Genomic DNA, 16,958 nt, shown 5'->3' with positions numbered 1-16,958 from the left:
GAGACTAATTATAAGGACTACAAAATTCTTTAGAGAATAAAATTAAAAATATCTCATTTTTTAGAAACCAAAAGGTTATTTAAGTTTATATTTAATTAATTATTTAGTCCTTATTCTTAAAAATATCCATTTTAGTCTCCACATTTATGTATGTATATATTTTTTAATTTTTTTTACTTCATATTCATATCACTTTTAATAAACTTAAAAGATATTATTTTAAAGTATACGGATTAAAAGTTAAATTTTTTACAAACTACTTGACAAAATGAATAGTTAAGCTTATTTTTTACATGGTTTATTTAAATTGATTAGTAGAGCATTTAACTTAATAAGAATTTAATTAAAACTACTCCTTCATGCTCAATCATAAGCAACAAAAAAGACTCAAATATGAACAATTTTAACTACTTTATCCTATTTGATGATATTGTCTGAAAAATATCCTTTAATTAATTGAAATTCTATTTCTAATTATTCTTTTTTATTTTTTATATTGAATTTTAATGAATAACACTGTAGGAAAAAAATATTATTTCTTAAATGTAATTTGTATGATTAAATGATATTGACCTAACTAACTTTTTTTATTAACATAAAAATTGATAATTTTATCTTATATTTAGGTCCAGATAGTGTTTATTTTTTTGAGCCAAGGCCTAAGTAGTATTAATTATTTGAAAAGCCTCTTTAAATTACCCAAAAATCCGTAATGTCACGTAGCTATTTAGTGGTCAACATTTTTTTCATTACCCGTCAACGTCTTGATGATGGAGGGTTGAACAAAAATTATTGATTTTGAAAAATAAGTAGAATGAATGCATTTAATTTTTATAGGAAGACTGAAATTACGGATTGAGTAAAATAAGTAAACAAAAATTATATTTTAACCTTAAATCCAATAATTAAGATTTATGTACATATCATTTAATTGAAAGTTAAACTATACTAATTTTCGAGAACTTTAATTAGAATCAATAATACCAAAACATATAGAATTAATTTTTTTATTATTGCATTATTTAGAATTCATTGAACATCATAAATTGAGTGATTAAAAAAGGATTTTAATTCTAAATCCTTAATACTAGTGTTCCATCCATTTCAAAATAACGTAGTTTTAGTCTTTGAAAAAACAATCTCAAATTGACTTATGTTGTTACTTTTTAATAAAATATTTAAATATTTATTTTAATTTTATCTTCTAATAAACATTGTTGTCTTGAAACATTTAATATTGTATTTATTAAAACTAAGAAAGAGAACAAGAATATTTGAGTAAAATTACCAAATATTAGTCAGAATTAAATATATTAAAACTTCAAATCAAAATTGAATTCGAAATATCAGAATCCTTAAACCAAAATTGAATGTAAGCACTAACATTGACCATTCACTCTGGAAAAAGTTAAATTCAATAATTAATTATATTCCTTGAAAGTTCGAACTTTGAAACCTGGTAAATACTGTATAATCATATTGCGGCTTAGAATTCGGTGGGCTATTTTGTATAGGCAGATGAAACTGGCAAGTTCAGCAAATTTGGGTAGAAAGGCCCACTGTGTTGAAACACCGAAAACCAGAAAGCCCAAACCCAGAAACCGCCAACAGATTCAGCACTAAAATCCATTGCATGCTCGATGTCAAGTCACCTTAGGATAAGGACACGTGGCAAAATTAAAAAAATGAAAAATATATAAATAGACACATATGCCACATATTCTCACACGAGTCACTCTTCTTAGTGATACTTATCCTTTGCTGAACCTTGTTGTGATCTGACATGGCAGAAGAACAACAACGACGGATCCTGGTGGCCGTGGATGAAGGCGAGGAGAGCATGTATGCTCTCTCATGGTGCCTTAAGAACCTTGCTTTTCAAAATTCCAAAGACACCCTTCTTCTTCTCTACGTCAAACCCCCTCGAGTCACTTATTCAGCCTTCGATGGCACAGGTATGCATCACTATAGGACTGAAAAAAAACACATAAGCTTAGCTAGGTAACTTAGGTTGGTGTTTATTTTGATTAATCAGATTATATGTTGTTGTGTGGTGTTTCTTAATATTTTCAGGATATTTGTTTTCCTCTGACATAACGGCTACCATGGAGAGGTATAGCCAACAAGTGGCCGATTGCGTCTTGGAGAAAGCCAAGAAATTGTGTAACAATATTGAAAATGTACGTACCTTTTGCTACCTTATCAATTAATTACTATAATCTTAATTTAATTACATTACATATATGATGTATGATGTATGTCCTCCTTTTTTTTTTCTTCTTCTGTTGAGTTTCTGAATATTTCAACCGTTGGTGTGGTTAATTAATTAAGGTAGAGACGAGGGTAGAGAATGGCGATCCAAGGGACGTGATTTGTCAGATGGTTCAAAAGTTGGGTGCTGATGTCTTAGTCATGGGAAGCCATGGTTATGGTCTCATCAAGAGGTGAGTGATGAGTCAACATTACAACATACCCTTTTAATTAAATCAAGTGTTTAACTTCTCTACAAGTGAATTGTAGATTTAGTTAGTAATTAATTCTTTGAATGTTGAATTAATGGCAGGGCTTTCCTTGGAAGCGTCAGCAATCACTGTGCACAGAACGTGAAGTGCCCGGTTTTGATTGTTAAGAAGCCAAAACCAACCACCGGAGAAACATAATAATGATAATAATAATAAATTAATCGTTACTAGCTTTGTTTTTATGTAAAAAATAGACAACCAGTTTGCTTCTGTCGCTTATGTGTTATTTGGGCTCTGTGTGTTTTGTTTGTTTCTCCTCTAAAGGAATATCTCGCCAAATATTAAATGTTAAAGGCTAAGTGAAGATGAGGATGCACGCCTTTTGGTTTTGACTTTATTATTTTCTATTCAAAAGTTTCCTATTCGTTTGTTACTTTTACATAATTTGTACTCCATGTTGAACTATTGAATATTGATAATGCTCCTAAATCATGATAAAGTGAAAGTAAGTGAAGTAAAGAATAAAGAGAAGAAAATGTTTAGTATCCATTCAAAGCGCAATCTGTTTTTTTCCTTCCTAGTTATGTATCGCTTCCAAATTCCAAATCTCTCCTCACGCCCATTGATTTCGTCATTCCACTCTATGCGTGTTTGGATAAAGGTTGAGAGAATTGGTTTTAAAATGTCTCGATTTATATTTGGATTTTTTATTATAAAAATAAATTAAGAGTAAAATTTAGTATGTTTAATGCAAAATTATTTTAACTTATAATTAATTTTGGATTTTTTAACGAGAAATTAAATATGTGAAATTTATTTAAAAATTATATTTTCAGCGTGAAACAAAAAGGAACTTTACTTAGGAGAAATTATCAACCGTAATGGTTTGAGATCATTATGTCATCGAGACATACTAACAATCTAATATTTAAGAAATCTTAAAAAATTTAAAATGTTCTTTAATTAATTTAAAATATTAAATTATTGATGTTTTACATTATTGGTTGAAATCACATATGATCTGGTGGCCACGGATTACCTAAATATTATAAAATTGAAAATTGATTTTAGTTTTTGAAAATTTTAAACTTTAACTGAAAAGTAAAAACTATGATAATTAGAGCCTTATTTCCATCGTGTAAAAAGAAAAATAAGTTTTAAAATAAGTGTCATTTTTTAATGTAATATTGATTAATTTTTTATTTAATCCCTAATAATATTATTTACAATGTTACTATTGTATTGCATCTTTTCTAGCAAAAAGGATTATAACTAATATTATTTGGTACAAATGTAAGTGTAAAAAAAAATAAAATTTAAGAAGACACTTATGAAACAAAAGAAGTATTATTGTAAGGGACATGCTAGGTGCACCCAGCAATATTGCTGGTGCACCCAACAATTAGGTGAATGAGCAAAATTGTTCTTGTGCCAAAGTTTGAAAATAAAACTAATTTTTTTAAAAAATAATTCCTTCTTTCGAAAGAAGGTTCTTCTGGTAGAACAATTTAGTCTACCGGAAGAACCTTCTTTTGGAGAAGCTACCGGAAGAAGTTCTTTCAGTAACTTCTCTGGAAGAAGATTCTTCTGGATGAACAATTTGTTCTATCGGAAGAACTTCTTCCGGTAGCTTCTTAGAAAGAAGATTCTTCCGGTAGCTTCTTCGGAAGAAGGTTCTTCCGGTAGAACAAATTGTTTTACCGGAAGAAGGTTCTTTCGGATGAACAAATTGTTCTACCGGAAGAACCTTTTTCCGGAAGCTTTCTGGAAGAACCTTCTTTTGGAAGAAGAAATTATTTTTTTTAACTCAAGGACAATTTTACCCATTCACCTAATTGCTGAGTGCACCTAGCATGTCCCTTATTGTAACTACCATTCATTTGGTTCAAGCCCAATCCAAGGCAATGGAACCATGTTCAAGATGATAGTGCTTTGGGCTATGTTCTCACTTCTTGGTAATTGTTGGACAATAGCTTCTGGTACTTCCCCAATTGCTTCATGCACATTTTATATTGTTTCCAGCACTTTTCATATGACTTCCGAAATAGTCATTTGGGAAGTTAAATGAGAGGTATAGGAAGCAATTCTGAAAGTGTAGAAAAAAAAGACCCTAATTGTTGAACGTAGCTTGTGAGGGTCTCTTAAAGCCCAATTGTTGGGATATACACTTACATGAACTCCAATAATAATGTCAAATTGTCAATGAATCGGGAAACTCTTGAATGAGTGCGACTCCCTTTCAAGAATCATTAACTAGGGAACACATCAGGTGATTCAGGTCCTTCATGAATAGAACGTGACTAACGAGACTCCGTTATATTCAAACTACTTGAGGCTATTGTTTCCTGCTCTTCCCAAGTTGCTTCCAACACTTCCTTTATATGGCTTCCAAAATTGTCAATCCAAAATGTAAAATTACATTACGGAATGCATCCCTTTTTTGGCTTCTGGAATATAATTCGGGAGGTAAAAAAAACATTCTGGAACTTTTTTGGCTTTCGGAATGACTAATTCGGAAGGTAAAAAAAAAAAACATTCTGAAAAGGGTGCAGGAAACAACTTGGAGGTGCAGGAAGTAACAGTCACTACTTAATCATGTGATCTTGCCGCAGGTCGATATTAGAATATGCTTTTGGGTTAAGTTGGTTTGGTTATACTTTCTGAAACTCAATCTTCAAATATTTATAATAATAATTTTGACTTAAAAGTTAGTCATGTAAATATCCTTATCTCCCTAAAAAATGACCTCATAAATTAATAAATAAATAACTCTATAATTGAACGACTTAATCAGTTATCAGTTAAACTGATTCATTCATCCCGGTTTTGGTAGCCGTAATTACTTTTTAGCAGCTCAAATTGATTAAGAAATAAATTACGTAACAATAAATGCACTCTAGGACAACGATGGCATACACCGCATTGATGCTACTAGCTGAAGGCTGAAGCACTAAAAGTCTAAAACTCCACAAGGAACTGTAGGGGGGCGGGGATTCCTAAAATAAGCTATCACATTTTTAAAAAAGAGTAATTGACTTAAAATTATGGATTCATTTGATTCTCACACTTTTTATTTTGATAAACACTTAATTTAATATAAATTGTATTAAAATAAAATATTAAAAGAATATTCTAATGAATTTTATACCATTTTACTTGATGATAACTTTTTTTCTTATAACTGTCCAGTTCTTGTTCAGTACAAGTTATCTATATATATTAAGCCAGCTCTATTAAATTAGATTCTTTTAGCCAACCATGCGCCACATATTATAACTTGACAAGTAAAATTTCTAGTAGCTCTCAAACTAGCTTAGCAAACGATTAACAAAGATAATCCTTTTTTGCAATTAATTAGATTTTCAGGACGGTGTCATAATGGAAAATTCAATTGATCGAAACATAAAAAGATCAACCCAAAAGAGACATCTTTGCCTGTTCTAATCAGTGAAATAGTCAAATGTGATTGAAGCAAAAGCTCCAGCTTTCACTTGCAGTTTTCCACGGTCTGCTTATCTAGGGAAAAATAAAAACAAAAAAACACTACAACTGAAAAAGATATAACTTTCCGGAATATAACTTCCGCTCACTCTTTATCCGTTTTGCAAACTTCCTAGAGTTCATCCTGCAAATAAAACGGGAAGAATTATTAAATACATTGATGCCAAGTTTGATTAAAGTGAGATAAGGGGATGGAAAAACTTACATGTACACCCTCTTCCTTGGTGTCTTCTCCAGCTTCCGTCTTTGATTCAGCATCGGAGTCATTGCCAGCTTCATCAGCATCTTCCTCTTCCTCATCAGCCTATAGAGAACATTAACTTCGTCAGAATCAGTGTAACTGATGATGGACCAAAAATTTCAGGAATCAATAGTTTTTCTTACATCAGAGTCAACTGGGTCATCCTTTGATTCCTGGAAAAGAGTTCAAGATATGGAGGTGTAAGAAAATTTGATAAACAAGAAAATTTTCAAAGATGCTATTTCAGGACAAAATTTTACCTCCTCTTCCCTCTTCTTCTCGGCCTCCTCAAATGCTGCCTTCTCAGCCTGCAAGAACACATTTTCATTAAGGAGATCATATCTTTCAATAGCATACCAAAAGATCAGTGGATAGAAAGACTTACATCCTTGTGCTTGCCCCATGTTTCTTCAACCAGCTGCTTAGCATACTCAGGATCATCAGTAATTAAGACATTGTCAAACAAAGTACCAGATTTCACCTGTAAGATAAAATAGCTTGCTTGTCAGAGTTTAGATACAAAAGTATCAACTATAGCGATGTAAAAATTAAAAGTTTACCTGCCACAATTCAATCCCCACGTACTTCAAGTTGGGGAAAACATAGAGGTCGGGGTCATCCTTGAAATCTGACAAATGTTTTTCAAATGTTGAATATATTTATCTTATAATGCAAAATAATTTATAAAAATATTACTACGGTGTAGAAGAGTGTATAATGAACCTGGGTTATCAATCAATGGTGCCTTCCATTTTCCTTTATAGTTGGGGTTCTTGATTTTCTGCAAATATGTAGCATGCAAAGTTAGAAAGCAAATTCATTACCAAACATAATGGAATATGTCGTATTTCAAATATTACAAATTTACAATAAAAATTTCCACAAACCTCTGCCTTCCATGGGCCCTTGTACTCAGGGTTGGCAATGGTAGGGGGTGTCCACTCACCATCTTCCTCATCATCCCAATCTTCAGGCTACAGCATCAGCAATTAATCTAATAAGTAACTACAGCATAAAGTGATGTTTATGCAGCACAAGGAAACAAAAAATTGAGAAATACCTTCTTGGCTTCGGGGTCTGGGAGCTCTTTTGGGATGTCATCATACCCCTACAAATACAAGACATACGAGTCAGTACATACCACATAGTACTCTGAAAGGTTCATATAACATGAGAGGCCTTTTAGAAAAAGGCATTACCTCTGGTTTCTTATCCTCAGGATCAGGAATATATTCTTTGTCATCCCAATCTTCTGGCTGTGAGTATATTAAAGATTAGAAATGATCAAAACCGAAACCAAAACCAAATCTGACAATTAAACTACAACTCTGGGAAGAAAAGTACTTTTTTAGCCTCAGGATCCTTGATTGTCTTTGGAGGGAGAAGATCCCAATCAGAGTAGAGACTACCAGTTTGCTTCTCCACATTATCAATCAGGATGCTGTAGGTTGCATCCGGACGGAGGATAAATGTGTAAACATGAGTAAGTTGGTCAGTCTCACAAGGAACATCCTTCTTTATCAAGTGGTTTGTGTTATTGTAGGTAAGAATAGCGTGAACTTTCTTGGTACTGTAACCGCAGATATCTGGGCCAAACATAATACTGCAACAGAACAACAAATGTCAAAAGATCAGCTGTTTTACAACATCAAAGGCACCCATCAGGAAAGAGCAGCAAATCAAAAGGGGATATATAAATCACCTGTAAGGAGTATCCCCGCCAAATTTCTTCTGATCAACATCCCCACTGAGCAACTTCATGTAGCCACCACCACAGTCAAGCTTCTGTTCGTGCTTAACAGAAAATTGAAAGACTAGTGTCTTACCCTTGTTGCTGAATTCAGGGTACTCAGCTGAAATAGCATAGAATCTGTAATCCTCACTGGTTTGAATACCTGCAGAGATATCAACATTCAACCAAACATATCTTAATATCAATTTTAAACAAAAGTAAACATGAGCAACAATAATAGTATAATACCCGACTATTCAACATAGCAATTTAGTTTACCTTTGTCATTAGCGTCTCCATTCCATTGACCAGAGGTGTGGTTCCACTCCCCAGCCACGTTCTCATCTTTTTTCCAATCTGATTTAACCCATCGATTTTCCCACCCGTCTGGCATCCACACAAAGCACATGCACACGAGTTAGAAAAGTGGGAAATACTGATCTAGGATTAAAGAAAATACAAATGAACTCCGAAAAAGGACTACCCGTTGAGGCGCAAGGACAAATAAATTTTAAAAAAAAGCTATTAATCTTATAGACAATGTACCATCGAATGATAAAGGAAAATGCAAAAAATTAATAAAAAGTTCGCCAGTACCATCGGCGTGTTTAAGAAGAATGTTCACCTTTTCAGACATGAAACAGACTCCTTACTTTTAAGTAAAAAAACTACTATCACTAATCACTAATTCAAACATTTCTGAGTGACTGTAACTGCCGCCTACTCAATTATCCATTATCAAAAGCTGAATTTAACCTAAAATTGCGGCAAAACAAAAAAACTAGAGCCTCCCATGCTCGCCTCATCTATACAATCTATTTTGAGAACGGTTATTGAGGCTAATGCATAAACCATTATAAACCACGCCAGCACAATCAACACATAGAAAAAAAATAACAAAACGGTACACGCGTTAACAGATCTAGTCAGAAGCATGACATTTGAAGCCAGACCTCGATTTCCAACTCAAAACACAAATCGAACCATCGAAGCTTTTCAGATCGAGGCTCAGACACGAAAGAAAAACCTTGATCCTGGAAAAGTAATGCCTAATTCGGCACACAACAATGCAGAATGAAAATGACGAAAATTCAGGGGCGCGATCTAGTGAGAGAAGAGAAGAAACGAAGGAAGGATTTTATACCATCGAAACGCTCTTCGAAGAAGACATTGGCGGAAGCGATGGACAAGAGAGAGAGAAGAAAGAGAGAGCGGAGGTCAGGGCTTCGCACCCGAAACGCCATCGTCAACGACGGAACGACAGAGCTAGGGATGTGTAGAAATGAACGTGAGAAGTTCGAATTTGAGTGAGTGAGGCTACCTGTTCTATATAGCGGATCAATTTGCTTTGGGTTTTCAGTGGAGTGGACAAATTTGGAAATTGAGGTGGCTCAGTCCTACGTGGACACGAGGTGGCAGTTTTGAACCAATTGGTTTATGTCACGTACGTTTTGATTGTCATTGATGTTGCGTGGCACTTTCTCATTGGTAATACTACAGACTCTACTGAACCGTACACGTTAAGTGGAATCCCTTGACGTATTTACGCTACTGCCATCAGGATTTTATACTTTTGTTCTAGGGTGTGTGTTCAGTGGCTGATGTCACACTAATCACACGTGTGATTCGCTTGAATTACATTTTATATATTTTTGAAGATTTAATTATCAATTTCTTTCTTAAATTATTTAATTTCATATTTAAATTCTTTAAAAATTTAATTTTATTATTAAATTCTTAAAAATAAATCAATTTGGTATTCAAATTGATAAGAACTTGAAGATTAAATTAAACCATTTAAAATAATTTAAGAAACAAATTAATTTATTTTTTAAAAATTTTAATCAAATAAACATTTTAAAAATTTGAGAATCAAATTAAACTTAAAGTTCAAATTTAATCATTGCCTCCCATATAAAATAGATTTCTCTCTCAACCTAAGGCTCTATTCTTCTTATTCTCTCTCATGTTGGTAGGGTGATAGGGAATTTATTTTCTCATCATGTGGGGAGAGATAAATTTTACCGAGAAAAATAAAAAAAAACATTAAATCACATGAAAACGAAAAATAAATTTAAACCTATAATTTTATCATCACCATCTCTAGGTTTGAAGTGTTAAAAAGGGCGAGAAGAAACTTGGAAAAGATAATATGCTTAAATCTTATCATCTTAGGAAAAAGTTTGCCATAGGGGAAGGAAGATTTTTTAGTTAAGATATACTAATAATATACTCTTTTTTCTTAAAGAACAACATACTCTTTTGATTATATTTTATGATGAATTAAAACATATTAAAAATACAATTTGATAGGTCTCATTTTTAATTTAATGAATTCTAATTATGATTTAATAGTTTCTAATAAATTTATTTTTTTCTGAGAAGATTCTAATAAATTTAATTGACAATAAAAAACAAATGTATTTAATATTACATCAGTGGTACTTACTTACCTTTTTATAGATGAGGGGTAGAATGGAAAGACGAGAATTATAGTCCGTTTGATTGGAAGAATGAAAAATAAGAGAGAGAAAAAAATTAATTTGAATTAAAAAGAAAATAAAAAAAGGAAAATTTAAATCTTAGTTTTTATGAGTCAATTTTTCTCTTTCTTTTCCTTTAATTCTCTCCAACGAAATAAAAATAAAATATTTTGTTATTCGTGGTTTTTTTTTTCATCTCTGTTCTCTTTTCTCCCATTTTTTTTTATGAGTAATGACAACCACAAACTCCCAGTCCACTAGGGAAAAAGGAAATAAAACCAAAGAGGCATAATATAAAAAAGGGCACCTGTTCTATTCATGGTTGGATTAGAATGACGCCGGCATTCATTTTATTGTTGTTTGGAAAATTAGGATGCTTAGATTAGAAGTTCTGCTATCTCTGTTTGTGGGCCACAATTATTTATGATTCTAGAGAGTTCCATTTTGCAGTGCACCAGGGAGTTAGGTTAACCTTGGCTTGGTTTGATCATAATCCCACACATCACGCGGCACGTGTAGTTCATGAATATTTATTTTACTATTCTCTTAATAATTAACAATGAGATCCTACTCCCAACTTGCATAATCTACATTAAGTAATCTTATTTCAGATAACTGAAATAAAATTGGTGAAATCAAAGCAAATTACTATTCTCATAATTAACAATGGGATCCTACTCCCAACTTGCATAATCTACATTGTGTAATCTCATTCCAGATAACTGGCTTAAAAATCACATAAACAAACACAATCAACCAATCTCACAGCTCCATTAGATGCTGTTGAAGGTATGCATAATCGGATTTAGATGATTGCATGAACAGCTCGAGATCAGAACGATTTAAAGATTAAGCCTCCATGAGCTGCAAAGAATGGAGCAAACAGCAATGATTCAACTGCCATGAGCTTAATCAAAATGTTGAGTGAGGGACCCGAAGTATCCTTGAGAGGGTCTCCAACAGTGACAGCTGCTTTGTGTGGATTGGAGCCTTTTGGACCAAGTGATGCATCATGTGGGGTAGTACCGGCCTATAAGCACCAAAACAATGTACGAGTCATTTCTAAAAGCCAAAAAGACAAAATGCAATGAGTTCCTCAGAATTTTTCATTGTCAAAGTTCTAGTTTTGTATACGTTATGAAACCAAAAGTTGAAATAGTAACATAAAGTTTCTTAGCTCTACCTCTATGTATTTCTTGGCGTTATCCCATGCACCACCAGTGTTGGAATCTGAAATTGCCACCTGTGAAGAAGTGAAAATATCTCAACAAAGTTGAATATTACTACTACCTAAGGCTCTGGTTAGAAATGAACAAATATAATGCTGCCATTTACCTGCACACCACCGGAAACAAGGGAACCGGCAAGAACCCCAGCAAGATTCTCTACCCCAAAGAATGTTCCGGCAATAAGTGGTGTAAGCAAAACCAATGCACTGGGGGGGATCATCTCCTTAAGAGAGGCATCAGTGGAAATCTTTACACAATTTGCATAATCAGGTTTTTCTCTTCCTTCTAAAAGACCAGGAATGGTATTGAATTGCCTACGAACTTCTTCAACCATTTTGAGAGCTGCACTCCCAACACTCTTCATTGTCATGGCTGAAAACCATTAGGGAAGCATTGCTCCCACAATCAAACCAATAAAAACTTTTGGGGTCATCACATTCACTGTTTTGATGCCTGCTCTGCTAACATAAGCACCAAACAATGCAAGAGACGCAAGTACAGCTGATCCAATAGCAAAACCCTGTCAGAAAGGCACAACAGATTCAGCTTTCCACACAAGACAGACGGAAATTCTTTGTTTTAGATGACAAGTTACCTTGCCTATAGCGGCTGTGGTGTTTCCAGCAGCATCGAGAGCATCAGTTCTCTCTCGTATCTTATGTCTCATTCCGGCCATTTCAGCAATACCCCCACCATTATCACTGATTGGACCATAAGCATCAATGGCAAGACTAGTGGTGATGGTACTGAGCATTCCAAGTGCAGCAACACCAATTCCATACATGGCGGCAAGACTAAAGCTTACATGAATAGCAATAGCAATAGCAAATACGGGAATGATGACTGATTTATATCCAAGTGCCAATCCAAAAATCAAATTTGTTGCAGCTCCAGTCCTGCAGGAATCTGCCACATCTTGCACTGGACTGCAATTTGGAAATTAGATATGAATAACTAGTTAGCAATTTAAAATCTGAATATCTAATTCACTAACTATGTGGGTTATAGTTATTAGAGTCTTATGATTCACGATTTGATGCAACTCGGAAAAGGATACATATCATAAGAAGAATCATAAATGACTTTGAATATCATGATAAATGAATGAATCAATGTGATTTAGTATCATTGATATGAATCACACAATTCATTACTTTTTTTTCCTTCCTTTTTTACCTTTCTTTAACGAATCACACAATTCATTGAAGCAATGTGATTTAGTATCATTTATATGAATCACACAATTCATTACTTTTTTTTCTTCTTTTTTTACCTTTCTTTAACGAATCACACAATTCATTGAATTGTTAAAAAAAGGAATTGAAGGAGGAATACTGAATTTATCCTATTTGATTATTCTACTACTCAATTTGTCACTTACTCACTTATTGCATGCACTCTATTTGGCTGTTTCATTGCTTCATTTCCATTCTTCCAAAATAGAGGCTTCATTTTATCTATTTCTAGTTTAAAATTTTGAATACTATACACCATCTATATGATATATTTGATATTTGAAGTTATTTTTCATTGTCTCTGAATCTTATTATTCAAAATACAAATTATGATTCAAGATTAAAAAATTAGCTTGACAATTCACAATTTAAATCTTAATTTGAAAACCTTGTTGTGGGTGTCTACATGCTAATGATTATGAGAAAATTTAAGCCATTTACAAGATCCAACTTTCTGAAAATTTAGGATAAATTTTAGATTTTAAGGAATTGATAGACTCCTCAGAAACTAGAAGGAAAGGGAGTCTATGCAACAGACCAGAAGCAGAGGAAGCCTGCTCAGTGTGTAGTACTCAGTAATGTACCCAATTCCAAGGCCAGCCAATAAGCCAATAGCAACGCAGAAGAAAAGATGCCTGAGATTATGTAATTACTGACCAATGAATATGATTACAAGTAAATAATATAAAACCAAACAATCTATACATGTTGGCAAAAGGAGGAGGTCGGCTGAAATTTAGTCATACCAGTTCTTGACAACCTTGCTGGCTCCAAAGTTATAGAGGGTAAATTCTGATGGCAAAGCAGTGAAGCTGACTATGGCAATACCAGCAGTTATTAATATAGTTGCAATAAGAAGCTGTCTTTTCAAGGATGGTTCTATTTGGCTCACGTTTGTAATTTCAAACAGATCAGTTGCAAAAAGAGTTGCAATCAACCAAACCACAATTCCCATGGAGCTTATGATGAGAGGATATGTCATGGCTGTGTAGTCATGATTCGTTCCAAACGATGATATGGATGCTACAAATAAAGCCGCACATGATGATTCTGCATAAGACCCAAATAAGTCTGAGCCCATCCCAGCAATATCTCCAACATTGTCTCCTACATTGTCTACAATAACCTGGAAAGATTCATAAAATTTAGTGACTAGAAATATAGCATTTATGAATTATAGTTTGAAATGTCAAATGTTACTTCAGTTTTTCAGAGATTAAACTGTCAGAGACTGAAGATTCTTAACTACAAAAGGAATATTTAATAGAATATAGAGAAAGTTGCATGCTTGAAAAGACAACTTATGTACCATTCAAGGCTTCCATAACTCCAATAACAAATAGAATTTTCTGATGATTAAAGAGAAAGGGATAGAAGATATTACAGCGGGGTTCCGTGGATCATCTTCTGGGACAGTGTTCAAGTTTCCCACCAGGTCAGCACCAAAATCAGCTGCTTTGGTGTATATGCCACCTCCAACTCTTTCGAAGAGTGCCATTGACAAACCTCCAAGGCCATGGCCAGTAATAGACTCGTAAAGTCCCTCCCAGTCATCTCGATAATACAGTTTGAGTAAATTGATGGTGATGTATAGCACCAACAGGCCATTTGCAGAAAGAAGAAAGCCCATCACCGGACCAGACCGAAAAGCGGTAACAAAAGCCTTTCCTATTCCCTTCCTTGCTTCAGGAGTAGTTCTAGCGTTGGCATAGGTTGCAATCTTCATCCCAAGAAAGTCAGAAAGGACAGAGTTTAGAGCACCAAGCAAGAATGCAACGGTGCTAAAGACGGCATTAGCAAGTGCTGGTTTACAAATATTGCCTTCATTGTAAGTGCAAGGGTCACTTTGTGTACTAAAGCCCTTCACAGATCCCAGAAAGACGAAAATTATTGCACCAAACACTCCATGAAGATAGTCAGATACTTATACTCGGTAAACAAAAATGAAGTAGCTCCCGGGAACATATCAAAAAGCAATTAAGTTTTAGTTTGCATGTATCATAGCTAAATGACTAAATCCAATCATAAACTTATAAAAGAGAAGGAGACAACACTCACCAACAGAAATGGCATGCTGGATTTCAGCACAGTTATTGGTAACTTCAACACTCTGAACACCATTCTCCAACTCTGAATCTCCTATTAAGCTTTTTCTATATCCGTTGTCCGCATTGGTGTGATCAGCAGAAGAGACTCTTACCCTTGACAACAAAAGCCATTGAAGCAAAGCAAACCCAATTCCAATTAATGCAGTCACAGGTATCAGAATTTGTGTAAGACCCTCGCTCAATACACCCATTTCCAAATGCAACAGTTGAAAATTATGTAGTAAACTTCTTGAGGTAATGTAGCATATAATTGAACACCATGTTTTATAGCCTTAGAACAAGTCTAGAAATTTGTTATTCTAAAGCTAGCTAGAGAAAAACAAGGGGAGCTTTCATGGCCCTTGGAATATAAAAAAAACTGGTTGTTTTAATGGCGGATTTGGACTTAAAACAGGTTTTTTTTCCGGCATTGATTCAGTGAACTGGCTGTTTATTAATAGGTAGGTTATTTGTCATTTCAGTTCTTATCTATTTTCAATGGGCTGTGTATAAATGAATTCAACTTCTCTAATTATTTAAAATCTCCATAGATACAGATATCACCTTTCCTTTGAATAAGAAAAAGGAAATTCAAACTGTTGCTTAAAAATATAAAAGTAAAACCGTTAACTCATTCTAAATATTTATAGTACCAGGTGGTCGATGCTTAAAAAGTTCTATACAAACTAAAGAAAAGAAGCATTAACACTTCAACAATTAAAGATTGCTTGTGTGAATCTATATCATGCAAGTTTTGATGATGTCAAAAGTTTACTTGATGAACACGGATTGAATCAAGTCAAAGAACAAGATCAAGAAAATCTAAGATAAGGACTTAGTAAATTTGTTAAAAGAATCTCAATTTGATTGTTATAGTTTGACCTCAAAATCTTTACTGTCAAAATTCTTTTATTAAAGTTAAATCAATTCAGAAATCTCTTTTTGAACGGGTAATCAATTACCAGGTTGAAAATGACATATTGAAAATTTTGAATTGATGACCCAACGACACAAAATTATTTGAATTTTGATTTGTGTAATGATTACAAGAGTCATGTAATCAATTACCAGCGAAGAGAGTTCAGAAAAACTATTGAAAAATCACAATCCTTCAAGATATGATTGTGAAATCGATTACAAGTGTCATGTAATCGATTATCAGTGAAAAAATTTCAGAAAATCTTTTAAAAAGACACATCTCTTCAAATTGTTTTGAATAGACATAATGAGCCTATATATATGTGTCCTTACTTCGAAAATATGAGAATTCTCATAGAACTTACCTTTCAAAACCTCTCTAAATATCTTTGGCCAAACTCTTGCAAATTATTGAAAATTCTTCTAAGAACTCCAAGTTGTATCATCTTCTCTAAAAGAGAGAAATCATTATGTTTGTCTTACAAAACTCAATTGTAATCAAGAGATGGTTTGTCTCTTCGTGTGTGAGAAACTCGAACAGAAGAGTGAGGGATCCCAATGTGTGTTCAAAGATTGTGAAATCACAATCCTTCAAGATATGATTGTGAAATCGATTACAAGTGTCATGTAATCGATTATCAGTGAAAAAATTTCAGAAAATCTTTTAAAAAGACACATCTCTTCAAATTGTTTTGAATAGACATAATGAGCCTATATATATGTGTCCTTACTTCGAAAATATGAGAATTCTCATAGAACTTACCTTTCAAAACCTCTCTAAATATCTTTGGCCAAACTCTTGCAAATTATTGAAAATTCTTCTAAGAACTCCAAGTTGTATCATCTTCTCTAAAAGAGAGAAATCATTATGTTTGTCTTACAAAAATCAATTGTAATCAAGAGATGGTTTGTCTCTTCGTGTGTGAGAAACTCGAACAGAAGAGTGAGGGATCCCAATGTGTGTTCAAAGATTGTAAAGGTTTACAATAATAATGGAGAATCTCAAGTGGGTTACTTGAGAACTGGACATAGGTATGAAAAGTGACCGAAACAGTATAAATCGAGTTTAC

The 16,958-nt window shown here is 33.5% G+C and overlaps 2 protein-coding genes and 1 pseudogene across 2 annotated transcripts; 1 reads left to right on the top strand and 2 right to left on the bottom strand.

The window, feature by feature from the left end:
• The first annotated feature begins 1,709 nt into the window (after positions 1–1,709).
• Positions 1,710–2,951, top strand: LOC114369636 (universal stress protein A-like protein). The gene is made up of 4 exons (XM_028326866.1): positions 1,710–1,955; positions 2,074–2,180; positions 2,332–2,444; positions 2,564–2,951. Exons 1-4 carry the CDS (start codon positions 1,784–1,786, stop codon positions 2,658–2,660), a joined length of 489 nt encoding a protein of 162 aa, XP_028182667.1. The 5' UTR covers positions 1,710–1,783; the 3' UTR covers positions 2,661–2,951.
• A 2,835-nt stretch (positions 2,952–5,786) lies between these two features.
• LOC114371268 (calreticulin) lies at positions 5,787–9,254 on the bottom strand. The gene is made up of 14 exons (XM_028328740.1): positions 9,081–9,254; positions 8,216–8,323; positions 7,907–8,099; positions 7,549–7,807; positions 7,404–7,460; positions 7,265–7,312; positions 7,092–7,178; positions 6,928–6,985; positions 6,765–6,832; positions 6,590–6,685; positions 6,465–6,512; positions 6,348–6,377; positions 6,169–6,267; positions 5,787–6,087 (listed from the first exon to the last, which is right to left on the bottom strand). The coding sequence occupies exons 1-14, from the start codon at positions 9,178–9,180 to the stop codon at positions 6,076–6,078; spliced, it is 1,263 nt and encodes a 420-aa protein (XP_028184541.1). The 5' UTR covers positions 9,181–9,254; the 3' UTR covers positions 5,787–6,075.
• A 1,735-nt stretch (positions 9,255–10,989) lies between these two features.
• Positions 10,990–15,979, bottom strand: LOC114370756 (annotated as a pseudogene).
• Between the last annotated feature and the right edge of the window lie 979 nt (positions 15,980–16,958).

The sequence above is a fragment of the Glycine soja genome, chromosome 10, assembly GCF_004193775.1.
Source record: "Glycine soja cultivar W05 chromosome 10, ASM419377v2, whole genome shotgun sequence".
In the NCBI taxonomy this organism is placed as follows: Eukaryota; Viridiplantae; Streptophyta; class Magnoliopsida; order Fabales; family Fabaceae; genus Glycine; species Glycine soja.
Note: the sequence above shows the minus strand (reverse complement) of the source record. Positions and strands in the feature narration are given on the sequence as shown.